The sequence below is a fragment of the Trachypithecus francoisi genome, unplaced genomic scaffold (genome assembly GCF_009764315.1).
Source record: "Trachypithecus francoisi isolate TF-2019V2 unplaced genomic scaffold, Tfra_2.0 Lachesis_group12, whole genome shotgun sequence".
Taxonomy (NCBI): Eukaryota; Metazoa; Chordata; class Mammalia; order Primates; family Cercopithecidae; genus Trachypithecus; species Trachypithecus francoisi.
Genome location: NW_022681457.1, coordinates 73,972,880 through 73,990,826, shown reverse-complemented (window position 1 = coordinate 73,990,826; position 17,947 = coordinate 73,972,880). Strand labels below are relative to the sequence as shown.

At 52.4% G+C, this 17,947-nt stretch overlaps 1 protein-coding gene and 1 long non-coding RNA gene across 4 annotated transcripts; one reads left to right on the top strand and one right to left on the bottom strand.

Moving 5' to 3' along the window:
• Positions 1–228: 228 nt before the first annotated feature.
• DMRTA2 (DMRT like family A2) lies at positions 229–6,113 on the bottom strand. 2 transcript variants are annotated; one of them, XM_033226436.1, is made up of 3 exons: positions 5,786–6,113; positions 3,663–4,229; positions 229–2,405 (listed from the first exon to the last, which is right to left on the bottom strand). In XM_033226436.1, the coding sequence occupies exons 2-3, from the start codon at positions 4,219–4,221 to the stop codon at positions 1,348–1,350; spliced, it is 1,617 nt and encodes a 538-aa protein (XP_033082327.1). In that variant the 5' UTR covers positions 4,222–4,229; positions 5,786–6,113; the 3' UTR covers positions 229–1,347. The 2 variants fall into 2 exon arrangements, with proteins under 2 accessions (XP_033082327.1, XP_033082326.1); XM_033226435.1 differs by lacking the exon at positions 5,786–6,113 and having other exon boundaries at positions 894–2,405; positions 3,663–4,316.
• Positions 6,114–6,261: 148 nt separating this feature from the next.
• Positions 6,262–8,213, top strand: LOC117092611. Of its 2 annotated transcripts, none has more exons than XR_004440857.1 (4): positions 6,262–6,338; positions 7,106–7,268; positions 7,453–7,880; positions 8,040–8,213. It is a non-coding gene; the product is annotated as an uncharacterized LOC117092611 (long non-coding RNA). The 2 variants fall into 2 exon arrangements; XR_004440856.1 differs by having other exon boundaries at positions 6,332–6,425.
• Positions 8,214–17,947: the final 9,734 nt, after the last annotated feature.

Below are 17,947 nucleotides of genomic sequence, written 5' to 3'. Positions count from 1 at the left end.
CTCAGCGGTCGCGGGTCCTTCGGGAGTTGTGAGCACCGCGCCACTCTGGTGGGATAGTTCCTCCGGTACCACAGGAAGTCTCCTCTCCCAGTAGCCCCGAGGGTCGGAGATCCCACGGGACCTCGGTCAAGCGTCTCCTTAGCGCGGCGGCCTGAGCGGGAAATCAAGACCTTCTCCCGCGACCCCCCGACCCCCTACTTCTCGAGGAGCGGGACGGGATTCGGCGTCGTTTTCTTAGAAAATAACATTTATTTCTAGCTCATATCTATGCAAAGGAAAGCACAAAGTGCTGCTCCGGAGCAGCGTTTTCCGCTGCCAGCCCTTCAGTCAGGGCGTTTGGCGAGTCCCGGGAGGCGAGAATGGGCCCGCGAGCGGGCAGTTCTGGCTCAGTCACACGTCGCTCTGTTCCTGCTGCAGTGCGCACCTTGACGGCTCCTTAGGGACAGACTAGCCGCAGGCAAGAGGGGCAGGTGGGCAGGATTCGTCCAGAGTTTCCAATATATTTAATCTATAAACCTGATAAGTACAATGAGCGCATAGTCTAATTTTTTTTCCATTTTGTCCTCTTTTTTTTTGCTTGTTTTTGAATGTTTCTCACGTTAATATCAAGGTCACCTACAGATTACAATTAATAACTTAGAATTCCATTTTATAACATTATACACTGGCTTGTATATATATGTATAGATTATATATAGATTTATACATATATAAAAACACACTGCACCAATGAAACCCATGCTTAACGGCGTAAGCAACAAAGAGAGCGACAAATAACGCAACTAGGAAAGTGCACCTTAGAACTTGTTTCCTTTTTTTTTTCACAATTGTATCGATATATATGTGTGTCCCAAAGACTCGACTCAGTGCCAAGAGATTTATACATCCTAAATTTATATTTGTTAGAGCGAATATTTAGATTTTTTTTTAAGTGGGGAATGGGGAGACACAGAAAAGACTCTCGGATTATCCTGCCATCCACTGAGAGCCGGATGAGCACAGCTAAGGAGCCGCAGGAGCCTGCGCTGCTGTCGCAGCCTCTGAATTCTCATGAATTCCCGGCCTTTTGGAAAGGGGCCTGGGTGAGGCTGGAAGAGGGATCCAGAGGTGGGAAATGAGAACCCAGGCCGCGTACCCTCTCCGAGAACACCTTTACCTGTCTGTAGCTGCTCCCCCTTTGCTCAGCCTTCCCCACCCACCCTCCTAAACAAAACTCAAAAACCATCTTGGAGTGAGAAGACCCTAGCTAGGGCGCAGAGAGCGCGCTAAGCGAAGAGGGGTCGGGGGCCCGCGGAGACAGGACTGGGATTCCTGTTTGGGGAGCGGCCGGCTGCCAGGCCCCTTGCCCTACTGCTTCTCCGGAGCGCCATTGACCATAGGCCCGTACAGGCCGCCGCCATAGGTCGGCTCCTTGTGCACCGCCGCAGCAGCGGCGGCCGAGCGGTCACGCATGAGATCGCTGAAGGCGTAGTCCATGGGCGGGCGGAAGCCGAGCGTGGGCACCAGGCCGGCAGTGGAGTAGGGAGCCATGAAGGCCAAACCGCGACTGTGCGCTGCCGCCGCGGAGTAGGCCAGACGCAGCGGGCTGAGGCCGAGCGGCGCGCCCAGCGGGTAGGCGCCCGCGTCGGCACCGAAGTGACTGGCGTTGGGCTGCAGCGGCGAGAAGGCTGAGCGGCTGCTCAGCGAGCTCAGCGCTCCAGGCGCCATGGCGCCGGCCAGCAAGGGTCTGTGGTGTGGGGGTGCGGCGGGCCCGGCCTGCAGCGGAGCGGGCAGCCCAGGTCCCCCGGTGGCGGCGGCGTCGACGCGGCCGGGCCACGCATCGTCTGCAGCTGCTGCAGCACCCACGGCGGACTTATCCGGGGGCGCCGCAGGGCCCAGGCCGGCAGCCAGGCCCCCACGGTGGTGGTTCAGCACCTGCTCGATGGCCTGCACCACGTCGCCGCCGCAGCCCTGCAACACCAGCTCCAGGACGCCTCGCCGGTGGCCCGGGAAGACGCGTGTCAAGATGTCTAGCGGCGTCCGCTGCCGTGGACCCGAGCCTCCGCCCAGCCCCGGCGCCGGCGCGGCCTCACCCTCTTCTTTGTCAGCCTCTGAACCGGATTCAGAGCCCAGAGGGCTAGCGGAGCCGGGGCTGTCCTCCTCGCCGCCGCCGCCGCCAGGGCCGGCGCTGCCTGGGCAGCTGCCACCTGCCTCTTTGGAGGCCCGAGCTAGGGGCGAACCCGAAAAGGACTCGCCATCACCGTTCTCCGAGCCTGAGCCGGGCCGCACCTCTGGGGACGACGTCCCGGGCCCCGAGTCCGCGCCGTCGGGTGATAAGGGCTTCACCGGCGGCGGCTGCGGGCTGCCCGGGCGGCCTGCCTGAAGCAGCGTCTTGGGAAACAGGTCAAACTTCTGCAACTTGGCCTCTGGGAGGGGAGAAAACGTGTCGTGAGGAGCGGTTAGCTAGAAGACAGCAGTCACAACACCTCAGCCCTTTGGATCTCAGTTTCCTCTCCCTCAGCCCCACAGCCCTTATTCACTAGGCTCCAGTGCTCCTCTTTCTTTTTGCTCTAGCATTCCTTCCGCTCTGAGCCCCTACAGCCTTGTCTCTCTTTCCCTGACCCCAGGGCTCCCTCTCTCTACTCCTCAGAACCCCAACTACCTGTGCCCTGTAAACTCGATGTTCAGTGCTGCTTTCCCCCACGTCTGTGCCCCACCACATCGACCTTTAACTTCCTTTCCAGTCCTGCCCTGCCCTGGAGAAGTGGCCAGGTCCACGGTTCAAACAAGAGACAACATAACTTCTGTCTATACCACGCTGTACAGAAGAGCCCACTGTACAGAAGATGCCTGCCCTGGCAGTGTAGCCTGTAAGGAAAAGCGCCTGGGTTATCTAGGAGGTCCCAAGCTTCTCTCCAGGCAGAAGTAGAGCCCCTATTTCTAATCCACCCTTTCCAAAATTGAGACCTAAGAAGTTCTTCCCTCCCAAGTTGAGAGAGGATCCCTCCTTTCCCTCAATGGCCCTGGCCTAATTTCTTTCCTCCCCACAAAAATCCACGGGGGTCCAGAAAAAGAGGGTGGGGCTAGGCAGGGTGTAGGAAGCGAAGAGGAAAAAACATAGGAAAAAAGACCTGAGAAACCAGGGAGGGTGCGGCAGAAGCTAGAAGGAGTGAGGGCGCAGCAAGCAGTTGTCCAGAGAGCATTAGGAACGCGAGAAGGGGAAAAGAAACTAGGGCGTCTCAGTTCCTAGGGAAAGCAATGGGGCGGGTGTCAGTTAAAAGAGGGGAGGGATTCCTTAAGAGAGTTGGGAAGGAGTAGAGGGAAAGGGCCTGTGGAGAAACACGGAGCGAAGGAAGATGCGCAGGTGTCCACCTGGGTAGAAGACGAAGTAAAGCAGCAGGGACCTGCCTGCCTTTGGGTAGAGGCGAGTGAAAAAATTAAAGCGTGTTCGTTTGGGCCGGCTCCAGGAGAAAGGGGTAAAGTGCAAATGCTCCAGAAGCGGGAGGAAGGAGAGTTTCTGTATCCACGCTCCATTACCCGAGGCTGGGCGAGCGGTGAACCCTAGCAGTCGGGGCGACTGGACACGGGGTTTCTACTCTTTCTGAACGGAGACAAGCCCCTGGGCCAGGCGCCCCAGAGCTACGATCCTACTGCCCCTACCTGCGGCCTGGCCACGCTCTCACCTGAGCCGCCTGCGCCAGCTGCTCCGCCTCCGGTCCCCGCGGGCGCTCCCGCTCCGGGTCCCCCGCCGTCGGCGGCGCACACTGAACCGAAGACCTCGTAGGCGGGCCTCGGGGGGATGATGCCGTTGGCTGCGGCCAGCGCCAGCCCCTCGGCAGTACCGTAGAGCAGCTGCAGCTCGCGCGCCTCGTTCTCCTCCTGCGCCTGCTGCCTGCGCAGCGCCACCTGCGCCGCCATGACACGCTGGCGCTCCGCGATGAGCGTGCACTTGGCGCACAGGCAGTCCTTCCAGCGACAGTAGCGTTTGTGGCCCTTGAGTGCAGACACCACGCCATGGTTGCGACAGCGCGCGCACTTGGGGGTCCGCGGGTACTTCTCGGCTGCCCGCAGCAACAGTGGCGGCCCCCGCAGCAAGCCGCCTGCAACGCTTACCGGTAGCGATGCGGCCGCTGCCGCGGCGGCCGCCACCGACGCCACCGACGCCACTGGCGGCCCCGTCGCTGTAGCCGCCGCTGCCGTCGCCGCGCCGGGCACGCTGGGCAGCTCCGAGCGCAGCTCCATGACAGGACCTGACCGGAAAGAAGGTGGGAGAGGGGAGAGACCGGGTGAGGAGCACACCGCGCCCTAGGCCAAAGCGCAGCCTTGAGGAACCCAAGTTGGGGAGGGATATTTGGGCCACGGAGGCTGGGCTAGCGGGGCCAGAATTGCTGGGAGGAGTTACAGTCGGAACCTCCTTGTGAGCCCTAGCGCCTTCACACCAGTCCAGCCACTGCTGCTCTTAGACCTGATTTACACGCTGGGATTAAGATTTTGTCTGAATCAGTGATTCTGCTGGAAAAAATAAAGAGACATGTAAAGTGGGAAAGTCACTGATTCAGATGGCTGTAATGAGGATTTGGAAAAGTTAAGATGATACCCCAAAGCTTAGCCTAATTGGGGTGAGACGGGTGAGAAAAATGTTCGTTTGACAGGACTGGGATTAGAGCAACAGTTTTGGCCCAGAACTTAGGCCGATGCCAAGGACAAAACAGGAAAACCCGGAGCAAAACGGTCAGTCTGGCGGAAAGGTGAAGAGGAGAGAGGTGTGAAGGAGCAGAGCTGAGTTGATTGGGCCCGAATTTTTTTCTTTTTGTTTGTTTTTTAATGCAGGTGAGGGCAGAAGCTTTGGAGAGAAAAATCAGCAATAGAAAGAATAGCTTTTGGAAGTAGAGTGGGGGCGAAGAAACAATTCGGGCAAAGCTAGGCCCAGTGGCTCTGGGACCGGTAAAAATGTGAGCCCCAAAAGTTCCACGGTGCGGGCCTCCAGAGAGTGGGAGAGAAAATGTATGTGGAGTTTAGTTTAGGACTGGGAAGTATTAAAGAGAAAAATTCGGCCAAAGAAACTTTTTGTATAGGCAAACCCAGCCCAAAGATGAGCTTCATGGACAAGGAAAATAGCGAAAAGCAGCTGATCTGGGTGTCCGGGATCCAGGGTCCGCGCCCAGGAGAGGGAAATGTGTAAGTAAAAAACTCCACAGGCAAAGGCTGGGGGAGGGGATTGGGTAAAACCTGCGGTGCAATTTTTTAGCTTTGGAGTAGGGGCAGAAGACGTATCCTGCGGAAAGTTAGGCATTTCGGGAGGGGGATCTTTCTCGAACACCACCTCACACTGCCCTTCCCTCCCCTCCGGGTTTAGGGACAGAGTCGTCAGACACGCCCTCCCGTCTTGGGGTCCCAGGGGACCCTGATCGAGCGCAGGCTCCTGCGTCCTGATCTCAGAGTTGGGGTCCTAGGACGCAGATGACCCAGCGGGCCGCACCAAGCCAGGGGAGTCGCCTTCGCAACTGGCCATAAAGGGACAGCAGAGTCCCACCCGCGCCGCAGCCCCACAAGGCCCAAGCAGGCCCAGCTCCCCCTTCTGCCGCAGTCTCCTCTGCTTCCCGCGTTCCTCGTCCCTGCCAGAGCCCGGCACAGAGTCCTTGTGTCTCCGTCCGAGAGTCCCAGACCTCCTCTCTATGAGCGTTGCCTCCTCTCCCAGACCCCTCGGGCCGCGCGGTCCCTAAGCCCACGGGGCCCAGGCCTCCTCAACCGGGGCCGCAGACCAGGTCGCCACCCCCTGCTGTCCCTGCGGCTCTCAACTACCTGCCTTGGGCTCCGGGATCCTCCTCCTCCGCTGGCGCTGCACGCGCCTCCCGGCTCCACTGGCGACGCTGGCGCTCTTGGCCTCTTCCCTTTGCCCCCGGCCCCTTATCTGACCACGTCACCCTCCTTCAGTCACCATGTCCGAACTTCCGGACCGCTCAGAACTTAGCGCTGTCCAACCCTCCCTTCAGAGATCCGGGTCGGAGGCTCCCCTGCCGGCCGCCTGGTTGGAACCCGCAACCTGACTCTCGCAGTGCCGGGTCCCCTCGCTGAGCGCGCCGGACGCTGCGAGCAGCCGGGGCCCAGTTGCCCCGCACTGCCAGACTCTCAATGAGAGGCTCGCCCGCTCTATTGTTGCTCCTTAGGGCTCCATTAGACAGAATTGGACAACAATGTGGCGCCTGCCATTGGCCAGGGGAGGCAGACGGCACTCTGATTGGCCGGGCCCGCGCCCGGGGAGCCCCGCATTCTACAGTGTCCGAAAGATTCGAAACTCCAAAAGCTCCACTGTGTGCTCCGGGAGGGGAGGGGGCGCGCCAGGAAAGGAGTGGAAAAAAGTGGGCGAGGAGGAGCGTTGAAACTTTCGTGACAAGTAGTTTCCGTGCGCCCGAGAGCGTGTGAATTGCTCCTAATTACCGTGTCCGGTGCGCCTCTGCGTAGACCTGTGTAACCCCTCGGCTTCTGGGGCTCCGACTCGGCTGCGCCGCTCTCACTGGCCGGGGGCGCTTGGCAAAGCTGAGCTTCCCAAGTGGCCCTGGAGCCCTGGGGCGGGATAGGGGGCAGGTGACAATTCAATTACAGCGGTCGGGGTGGGGGCGGGACAGGGGTGCGGGGGTGGGGAAGGGAGGATGTTCAAGGCATAAATGCCAGGACGATTTTTCCTGCCTTCTTCCTGCTATGTTTCGGCGCGCTCCCAAGTCCGACGAGTTTGGGGTAGTTGAGGGCTGCTTTGGTTTTTTTCCTCCTGTCGCCTTTAAAGTTCAGTTATTTTATTTTAAAAGTCCTGATACGATAGTCATCCTGGAGGGTAAGTGTGGTTTATGAATATTTTCGTGTTTAAAGAGTAGCTCAGCGAAGAGAAATGAGATTGCGCTTCCTGTCGGTGCCCGCCGAGTCCCTCGCGCCCTGAGCCTTTCCTCTCCCGCCCCTCTTTCGCGTCCCTCGGCCCCTTTTGCTCTTTCTTTTCCTCATTTTTCAGCATCTCGATTTCTTTTCCTTGGTGGTGGGATTCTTTTTGTCTTTATTGTAAATGAACAAACAGCCCCCCTCCTTTTTTTGTTTATTTTCTAAACGAAAGTAAAAAGTGGCCTCTGTGTCTCCGCAGACTCTCTTAGACTCAGGACGCGCATCGGTCTGTCCGACCTTCCCCGCAAGAGACAAAGTGACTGCTGGGAGGCCCCGCGGACAGTTTTCAGTTTTAACTTTCGCCTTATTCTCATCCTGTCCTGATGTCACGGCCCTGAGGAACAGCTCGTTCTGCAGAAGAGGTAACAGGTTTCAGATTTTGTTTCCTTTTTGAAAGGCAACATCTGAAATTAATGCCGCGGCCCTCGGGCGGGTCGCCCTCGGTTCCTGTAGCTCTATCTCTGTCTTTTCATTCTGTTTTTCCCTCTAATATCTAATGTTCTATCACTCTCGTTTTTGTTCTCTACTTTTCTCTCTCTCCTTCAGAGTAAAGAAAATTCGTTTAAATAATGAGGAAAATGAGCGTTCCTGTCGTTCTCCGTCCACTCTTGACTGTGCGTCTCCGTGTTGCTCTTTCGAACCTCCAGGCCGGCGGGAATCTGGGCGCGTAGATTCGGCCTGGGCCGTCGCGGCCTCAGGACGCAGCCCTCCCGCCTGGCACGACTACGGGGCCGCGGCCTGTCAGTCTATCCGCTTCTGAGCTCAGGGGTGGGGGTGGGAGAAAGAAGGTGCGACCAACGGGCCCCCACCCGAAGACCGCAGAACCCGGCGCCCCGGGAGAGCCTTGGAAGAAGCCCACCCGGAGGCTGAGGCTGGAGGGAGAAGGGGGTGGGGGTGATGCGCTGGAAGACCGGGCGGAGAGCTTCCAGAAAGTTCACCAGGCCCCGACGCGAGGGCGCTCCGACACGAACAAGGTCTGTGATCGCGATAAAAACCTGGTCACTCGCTCCCAGAAAATGCCACTTGCTGGAGTCTGTGAATGGGTTTAGGCGAGAGAAGGGTGTCAGCCCCCGCGAGGGTCTCCCGCGTGAAGCGAGGATAAGGGAGTGCTTCAGGGATAATATGTCCTCTAGGAGCGCAGGACCCAGACCCCACCTTCCAACACCTGGAGGTTCCGAGGCCAAGTACGTCTAGTAGCCCCGGCTGCACCTGGGGAGGACAGCCATGCGGTTGCGGGAAGAGCGCCGACCACCACCGGATTCCGCGCAGGGGCCGTCAGGTGCCTCCCAGAGCTCCTTTGGACAAAGTTTTCGGGAAATTATATTAAACCGAAAACGAAATAAACGATATAAATCTGCCTAGCTTTTGTGGGGGGCGGTGGCCCAGGTATCCTTCGCGCTTGAGGCCAGGTCACCGTGAGATTTCCCCATTTCGGACGGGGGATTCCGCAGAAGCCAAGGGTGTAACCACAAGGACTCGGGAACCCTAGGCGGCCCCGCAGATGCCTGAGGAACTTCATTTTCTAAGGAGTGGGAGGAGGAGCATCCTGGCATCTAACACAGCCCAACCAGAGGGAATCCGCCCACCCCTAGTGGAGGAACCTCTCTCTTCTCTTGCTCCTCTTTCCTGGCATTCACATCTCCACAGGTCTGGGACCCACAGCCTTTTCTCCCACTCCCTGGAGGTTAGGGTGTTCATGTGAGTGAATGTGTTACGGAGGGAGGCAAAATAAACCCCAGGTCATCTCACCCACACTTTGACCAGGCAGGAATCCTCTGCCCAGCTTCCCAGGCCACTCCAGGGCCAGTTCCTCCTGATTTGGATTGGGTCGGTCGAAGGGGAAAGGAAAGGCATGGCCCAACTGAGCGGTCAGCACGAGAAGAGCACGCTCAGGTTGAGTTGGCAGGGTCTACCCACTCCCCAGCCTGAGTGTAGCTTCACACTTGGACACACCCCCTCCCCCGTGCGTGCGACCACTCTCTGCAAAGTATGGGACACACTCTCACGCCAGCATTCAGAGAGCAGCACGGGGCCCAGGCTCAACTCTGATACTATCCTCCAACCTAAGGGGACCCCTTCAGTGAATTTGACCTCACAGTGTTCTCATAAGCATGTCCCCATCCTGGGACATCCACTTGGTGTGTGACGTTCCCAGACTCCCACAGATTTCCACATCGGTGACAGCACACGCCGACAGGAGCACATCCTCACGCACGTATGCCCTGGTTTATGCGCGGAGCCCTAGCCTTACTTCTACAGTTGGGCCCCAGGCAGAAAAAGCCACAGCCTTCCGGGACAAATGAGGCGGCTGAGAGCAGAGGGTCTTCCTCACACATTCACACGCGTACTCAGCTCAGAATCATTTGCTGACGCCTCTGCTGTGCCAGGGGCTGGGGGTCCGGGTGAGAGGGCCCAGCCAAGAAAATCCACCCCATCCCTATTCGCCCCTGGCCCCATCCCCCACGCCCACGCCCAGGCACTGGTGGTGTCCAAAGGGACTGCGCTGGGGTGAGGCTGGGGTTGAGGGCCTAGGGCGTAAAGCCGGCTGTAGGCACGGCGTGGGGAAGGGCGCCGAGGGTGAGTAGTGTAACTCTGAGTAGAAGAACCAGGGGCGCGATGGGGGACCCGGGAGGCACTGACTTTTGCGCTGTTTGCCCGCGGCCTCGGAGCAAGCAGACGCCATCTGTTTGCCGGCTGCGACGCGTCCCGTTTAATTACCCTCCCGGCAGCCTAATAGAGATGATATTAAACTAAATCTTTCTGACATTAAAAGTAATTATCCCCAAACCGGTGGCTCCGGGACGGAATGGCCCCTCCCGCACCCACCCCTTCCCTGGCTATGCCGGATTCCGTTAGTTTGGCTGATACTCTCCGCCCGGGTATGGGGCGCAGAAGAAAGGAGGAATGTGCCTTTGGGAGAAGGAGTCTCCACGGGTTGCCCGACACGCGTTTTCCCGCACAACCACAGACTCTCCTGTTCCTATGTGGACACAAGCACGTGTACACACAGACACGTAGCGATATTTTCCTCCAGATCAACTCATGAGTCACGCTGATTAAGACCCTCAGCCGCGCACACCCTCTGTGAACAGGGAGACGCGCAGCTTGGTTTCCTGTCCCGTCCTCTGATACCGCTAAAATGGTCATTTTCCATGGTCATAGCCATGGATCTATGCCAGGACCCGGGACCGGGCATAATTTCGGAGCCAGAAAGAACTCCTATGGTGGCGCCGGGTTTCTCAGGCGCTGTTCCAGCTAAGGGCCAGGCGCCCAGCAATTTCTCTACAGTTGCTTACTGAAGTCGCACCACTCTTTGCGAGGCAGGTCCGATTATTCCACTTGTCAGGTGAGAAAACAGACTCGGAGAGGTGAGATGACTTGTTCCACATATCACAATTAGTGCGTAACAGAGCAAAAATCAAACCCGGGAGTACCCTCATCCAACGCCAGGTCAAGGCACCCCTCCACATCCGTTGGCCGGGAACCCGCTGGTGTTCAGCCTCTTCCCGGGCCCTGGACCTAAAGGCCGGGCTGAACAGCCAACAGAAGGTGGAGGGGAGAGGGCACTGGCTCTGAGTGAGCGGCAGGAGCCCCCGAGGCGGAGCCCCCGAGGCAGAGCCCCAGCGGCTGCAGCCCTCCTTTGGATCGAGCCCTCGCGTCTGCGGGGCAGGCGAAAGGGAGGCGTCTGCCCAGTGTCGACAGGCTTCTCAGGATTTTCTGGTTGGGAGCATCTAAGTCTGAGACAAATGCGTGGAGAGTGCTGTTCACCGCCCCACTATTTGTTTCTATTTGTGAGCGCCTACTGAGTACAGCCACTCCGCTAAACACTTGGTGTGTGCTGTCTTGCTTGCCACGCAGTCCGTGGGGGAAGATGCGATGGTCCACGTTTCAGACACAAGGCAGCCAAAGTTCAGCAAGGCGACATAACTTGCCTGGGGCCAGAGTGCTGCCGAACTTCGAAAAAGGCAGAAATTCAGATCCAACTCCCACTCTCAGGTTTTTTTCTCCGCACCTTCCATTCCAGGTGGGTAGGATCAGACCTAGGAGCTTCCATTTGGTTCGGTTTCATTCAGTTCACTGATCGTTCACAGAAACATGAAAGTAGGAGTCATTCATTCATTCATTTATTAATTCGTTTATGTAACAGCATTTGTTGAGCATCTAGTATGTGCCAAGCTCTGTGGATCCGAGACAAATCAACCATAATGGGCCCTTATAGAACTTGTTAGCCAACTGGGGACACAGTCCCCTGTCAGTGACCTCACAGTGAGAAGTCTAATCTTGGGAATGGGGGAAGGAGGATGAGGGGAAGCTTCCCGAAGAAAGGGACCTCTGATGTGAGAGGTTAGGTTTCCCAAAGGGAAACACTGTTATTGCTTGTTCTGATAGAATAAAAGTCTTATAAAACATTTTAGAAAATTCAGCAAAATATATTTGGTGAATTTTGCTGTTTTTTTTCCTGTCTACCCACACTGACAAAAATATACTTTACAGTATTTGTTTTTTGTTTACAATTATAAGGATTTTAATATTAATCTACTACATAACCTTTTAAAATGATTGTTTAATGTTCCATTGCATGGATCCATCTTTCTTTAGCCATTTCCCTGTTAATAGGTATTTTGTTTGTTTCCAGTTTTTGCTCTAATAAATATTGCTACCACAAACATCCTTTGTGCATTTGCCTAATTATTTACCTAGGATAAATTCCTAAAAATAAGATGGATTGGCCAGAGGCTTTTTACATTTTTTAAGGCTTTTGATAGCTATCAAATAGCCCACAGGAAAGGTATCAATGAACACACTCAATAGAGGGACATCTTGCTGATCTTTTAAATCTTTGCCAATTCAAACCAGAAAAATAGTATATCATTGTTATAATTTGCATTTCCTTAGTTATTCCTTACTTTTTCCTACGTGGGTCGGTCAGTTGAGGTGTTTTAAAAATTATTTCTATACACCATTTGCTTATTTTTCAACCATAGAGCTTCTACTTTCCTTAATTTGTAATCGTAATTTATATATCAAAGACAACAGTATCTTCTGTTTGCAACATGTGCTGTTTCCTCACGTTTTTGTGGCTATCTTGCTATTGTTACACTGGAGTTTTAAAACGTTTAAGTAGACCACAGTTTATATTTTCTTTGTAGATTCTATTTACAGTTGTATATGTAAGGATTTCTCAAATCCAACCTTCTAAAAGCATTGGCCTATATTTGTATTATCTCTTTTTTCATTATTTACATTTATATCTTTAGTTTATTGGAAATTAATTTTGATGGAAGGTGTGGTTTGTAGCTTAATTTTCTCCAATGATTAGCCATTTATCACAGCCCTCTTCAATGAACCATTTCCCCTACTGACCATATGCTATATACCAAATTCTCAGGTGGCTGTAGGTTGATCTCAGCATATTCTCTTCAAGGGAGCTGTTTACTCTTGCACCAGCCTCACTATTTCAATTATTGTAGTTCTGTAGTATTTGGGATGGCAAGTCATCCTTCTGATTTTTCTTTTTTCCACATTCTCATGGCTATTTTCAAAATACAGGCTTCTGAATAAATATTTTAGGAATTTTAAAGCTACTTCCAAAAAAAAGTAAAAAATATGGGGGGGAGGAGGATTTAAGTATCTTTAGAAATTAATTTGAGGGAGATTGTGCATCTTCACAATGTGAGACAATTCCATCTAGGACTTGGTGTGACGTTATCATGACTTTTATGTCTCTTGGTAACTGCTGTCATTTTTTCTCAACAATTCTGTTTCTTAAACATATATCCTCCCCTCCGAATTTTATGTAGCTATTGTGAATGGAATCTTTTCACCCATTACAGCGTCTAACCGGTTATGACAGCAGCATAAGAAAGTTACTGATAATAGTATATTTATCTTGGAACCCGCCTCCTTTGTGACCTCTCTCCCATTAACAATTTTTAAGTTAGTTTTTAGTTTTCCCACCCAGCTGAGTTTGGAAGGACCCGGAAATGACCAAGAGGAGGGAGGAGGATGTACAGAGTGATTTGTAGGTCTTCCTGGGGTATTGCGGATGGTGTGCACCGGCTACGTGGTCTTCTTTGTGCCATCCTTCTCCTGGTTTCCATCTTCCAAGAGGACCCCTTGAAACAGCGATTCCGAGAATCGGCTCTGGGGCTGATGAGCCATCAAGATACGGAGCTTCCACCGCGCTGTGTGACCTTTAGCGAGTCGCCAGCCCTCTCTGGGCTCGCCTCCCGGCCACCCCAGAGTCAGGCTGCCCAGGATAGCGCAGCCAGGCCACTACAGGTGGAGAAAGGAGACTGTAGACAGGAGGGGCATTCGAGCTGGTTCCTGGGCCGAGTCAGCCTGGGTTTCAGTCCAGACTCCCTCCCTCCGTAGTGCGGTGAGTGACCTTCGGCAGCCAGGTACTCCCAGCCTATTCCCAGCCTGTAACCTTCGGGTCACCCACCAAACTGGAGATAAGGGGAACAGGCCTGGGAGGGGGAAGCCTAATACACACACACACACACACACACACAACACACACACACACACACACACCTGTTGGCGGCTTTCCTTCTACTCGGACTTCTTTCCCCACCCCTCACATTTCATGGGAGTAATAGTAAAACTTTCATTGGATCATTGTGAGGACTCAATAATGCAATTCATGTAAAGTCCTTCTCAGTGCCTGACATATAGTAAACGTTCAATAAGTGCTGGATACTATAATTTATTAGGCAGTTACTGAATGAGTGAATCCCTCTCTGCCTTCAGTCCGGAGAGGAACAGTTTCCTTCTCAGCACCCTTCTGCCTTCATGAGAAGGAAGACTGGGGAGCTGGGAGCCGGCAACAGGAGGTGCCTACTCAGGTGCTTCTGATTTTGAACCCTAATCTTAAAACTCCCTTCAGAACGAGAATTCTGGAAGATTTGCATGGCCCAGACTCTTCACTGGCCTGGGATGCTCAAAATCCCAGAGAGATTCTGGGCCATCTCCTTCCCTAGGTCACTTCATCCACTCCACCTACCACCCTCTCCAGAGGCTCCATTAACCGGAAGGTGTTTGCCACATGGCACAAAGTGGTACTGCCCCAGTAAATAGGGAGAAGCACAGCCCCGGGCCTGCCCCAAGCCTCTATGGGAAGTGCACCTGCCCCCCTTGACCTCATCTCTTCTCAGGACCTCCACTCTTTGGGGTACACGCTGGCACTGCTGGTTCCTAGTGGGGCTCCCCAAAGGCAGTGGCTGGGCTCCATGCCCCCATAACACAGTACCACTTTTATTGCAGAGAATGTGTTCTTCTCTCTGAGCCCCTGCAACATGTAAAAGATGCATAAAATGTACAGTTGGAAGAAACCAAGGCGTGCAAGTGATAGCTGCACAAACTAGTTCTTCACTGATGCTTGCTTTGGTTAAAGGCATGCCAGAATGGAGGCCGTGGCAAGTCACTTCACTGCTCTAAGCCTGTTTCTCCATCTATAGAATGAGGAAAGGTAGACCTACTGCATCTGGAAATGATCTGCAATGAGACAAGCAGACACAGGAAGATTATGATTCTTGTGTGAAATGCTCAGCTGAACCCTTGGTGCCCATCTCTGGAAATATACCAAAGCTCCTGACTGCCCACCTGACCCCCAAATCAGAGAAGTTTCAGTAAGACTCTCCTTGTTGTCTCCTCAGAAGTCCTATACAAATGTTAGCACTGTGTAAAGCAGGTAACATTTCCAGGAGTCTGGAGATCTTCTCCCAGAAGGGCAAGCTCCATTCTGATCCTGTAGGATGCCTCCTTTTTCTAATTCCGGGATCTCAGATTACCAGGTTCCCAGATGGGGTTTACTAATCCCCAGAATCCTTTCTGAAGCCTCCTGGAACTCTTTCAGCACCACTCTGAAATTGGTGGCCCCAACCCCCTCCAGCTTGGAAGTTCTGGGTCAAAGGTAGAAGCTGAGGATCCAGTGTTTAACTAAAGACCTCAACACTGAATGGATGAGTCAAAGCTAACCTGCTCTCCATAAGGCAAAGGTACTTTAGTATTTAAATGCTGGTTTGCCAGAAATGCATGGTGGGAAAAATATTTGCTTTGGAGATAGACAGGCTCACTCATGGGTCATGGATATGTCATATAGTAGTTATAAGACTTTGGGCAAATGACTTAACTACTCTAAGCCTCAGTTTATCAATGTATGAAACAGGTATGGTATGATCCACCTCATAGGGTAGTTTTGGAGTTCATTCATTCATGTAACACTTACTTCTGTGCCCTGTGTCAGGTCCCGTGAAGATAGACCTGTCAGGGTCCAGAGAGGGAGACTTCTGTACAAATAATCACAATAATGTGATAACTGCTCTGCTAGGGGCAAAGAAAGGGACTAGAAGAGGCCTTTGACTTGTCCTGGGGGTTCAGGAGCCTTCCTGGAGAAATAGCGAAGTATAGTACTAGCCTGAACTCTGGAGCCAAATTGCCTGTGCTTGAACCCTGGCTCTTTGGTTTACTAGCTTTGTGAATGTGGGCAAATTACCACTTGTGCCTCATTTTGCTCACAAATAAGGTGAGGATAATAGCTCCTTCTTTATAAGGTTGTTGTGAGGAGTGAATGAGTTAATACAAATAAATCTCATAGTGACTGGCATACAATAAACATGATATAAATGATATGTGTTCACTATATTATCAATAGGTACTTATCAAGCACCTACGCAGGGTCAGACCTGTGAGGAGGATAAGACAAGTCAGACTGACCCTACTCTCACGGAGTTTAGACCTTACACAAAATTGGAGCGGAGTCTCAATGTACAAATTGCCTCTTATCTAAGGAGAGTTTGAGAGAAGAGCAGCGAACTGAGGAAGGAACTCAGGGGCTGCTGACGTTTAATAGGCAGGCAGAAAACCCTACAAAAGAGACAGAGAAGGATCTTTCAGGGAGGTGAGAAGACAGTGAGGGCAGTGCAGTATCCTAGAAAGCAAGGGGGGTGGGAGTGTGTGAGGATTTTTATTATACTCTACTCTCTGTGTGTTAGAAGTTCCACCACTGAAGCATCTCAGGAATGGGGACCTCATCAATGAGGGAAAAAAGCAAGCATGAGCTTTGGGCGTAGATCCAGAGTAGAAGCCCAACTCCTCTCCCTACTACCTGTGTCTCTGAGACAAGTGACCCAATCTCTCTGAATGTTTTCTTAGCTGTAAAGTAAGGATAATAATAGTATCAACCTCACAGAATAATTCTGAGGATGGCATGGGAGGACAGAGTATATTAAGACCCTAGCATTGTGCTGGGCTCACCTAGGTACTCAAAACCCATTCCTTTACTCTTTTTCTTTCCTTAGCAGCTCTAGTTGGTTTTGCTTCAGCTCCAATTAATTAACGGCTTCAGTAACCATTGGGTGTGTGACTGTTATGTGCTAGACCCTGGGCTGACGCTGGAAATAAACAGATGATTAAGATCTGGTCTCTGCCCTCTCAATGTTCCCACATGAGTTGGACACTAGAGATGGAAGTGGCCATCTAATTAGTACATGGATGCCATTACTTATAAATTCAGTTAATAAATCCAAATGTACTGTGTGCTTTTTATGTACTAGCCATTTTACTAGGCTTCAAGAATATGAAGTGACTCAGGCCCTTTGCGGGAGTCCCAGTCTGGGGGTTAGGGGAGAAAGAGTATCAAAGCTGAGAATTACAGTTCAGTGATCCAGTGCTATGAAAAGCGCAGCAACAAGTCCGAAGACTCACAGCACTCCTGTGTCTAACCCGAGGAGTGTGAGGAGGGTGTGGCAATGGTCAAGAAACCATCTTGAAGGACGTGATGTATAAACTGAAGGTGAAGGATGGATGGATGGTAGGAATCTATTAGGGCAGAGGACACAGTGTGCAAGGCCAGAGATGACAGAGAACTGCCACTTTCAGGAAACTGCAGGTAGCTCAGGATGTGTGTTCAGGGCATAGCTGGAGATACAGATGGGGAGGGATAGGGGCCAGATGACAGAGTTTTAAATCCAAGCCAAGAGTTTGGATTTTAATTGGAGGGCAACAGCAAGCCTTTGAGAGGATCAAAGCAGGGTGTGACACCGTGAAGCAGGTGTTTTAGAAAGCTCTTTTTGGCAGTTGTGTGGTAACTGGTCTGTAAGAGAAGGGACTGCAGAAAGGCAGATCAATCAGGGTGTAGTTTTTTGTTTTGTTTTTTGAGATGAAGTTTCACTCTTGTTGCCCAGGCTGGAGTGTGATGGCATGATCTCGGCTCACGGCAACCTCTGCCTCCAGGGTTCAAGTTATTCTTCTGCCTCAGCCTCCAGAGTAGCTGGGATTTCAGGCATGGGCCACCACGCCTGGCTAATTTTGTATTTTTAGTAGAGACGGGGTTTCTCCATGCTGGTCAGGCTGGTCTTGAACTCCTGACCTTAGATGATCTGCTTGCCTCGGTCTCCCAAAGTGCTGGGATTACAGGTATGAGCCACCACGCCCGGCCTAGGGTGTAGTTTTATAACCCAAGTGACAGACAATAAAGGTATGAAGGGAAGAAAAGGCAGTGGGATGAAGGATGAAGGAGCAGAGAATGGATTTTGAAGATGTCAAATAAGTAGAATATATAGGATCCTTCTTAAATCACTGCGTGTACTTATAAGGTGTTGCTTAAATTCTGGCTCCTGACACATTTCTATATAATAGTAGCACTAAGAACCATTTGAAGAATGAGTATTTTGGAGAGCTGAGTTTACTATAAAAATATGACTTTACCCCTCTTAGCATCCACCAATACTTTAAAAATGTTATTATTATTGCCATTATTAATTGCAACGCCTTAGGCTGGGTATGGAGGCTCACTCCTGTAATCCCAACACTTCGGTAGGCTGAGGCGGGAGGACTGCTTGAGCCAAGAAGTTCAAGACCAGCCTGGGCAACATAGCAAGACCTTGTCTCTACAGAAAGAAAAAAAAAAAAAAAAGAAATGCCTTGGTCATATATGATACTTTCCTTGAAGACACTGCATTGTCATAAACACAGCAGGGGTTTTTGAGTCAAAGGTCTTGGTCCAAAACTCTGCTCTGTTTTTTACTAGCTGTTGAAG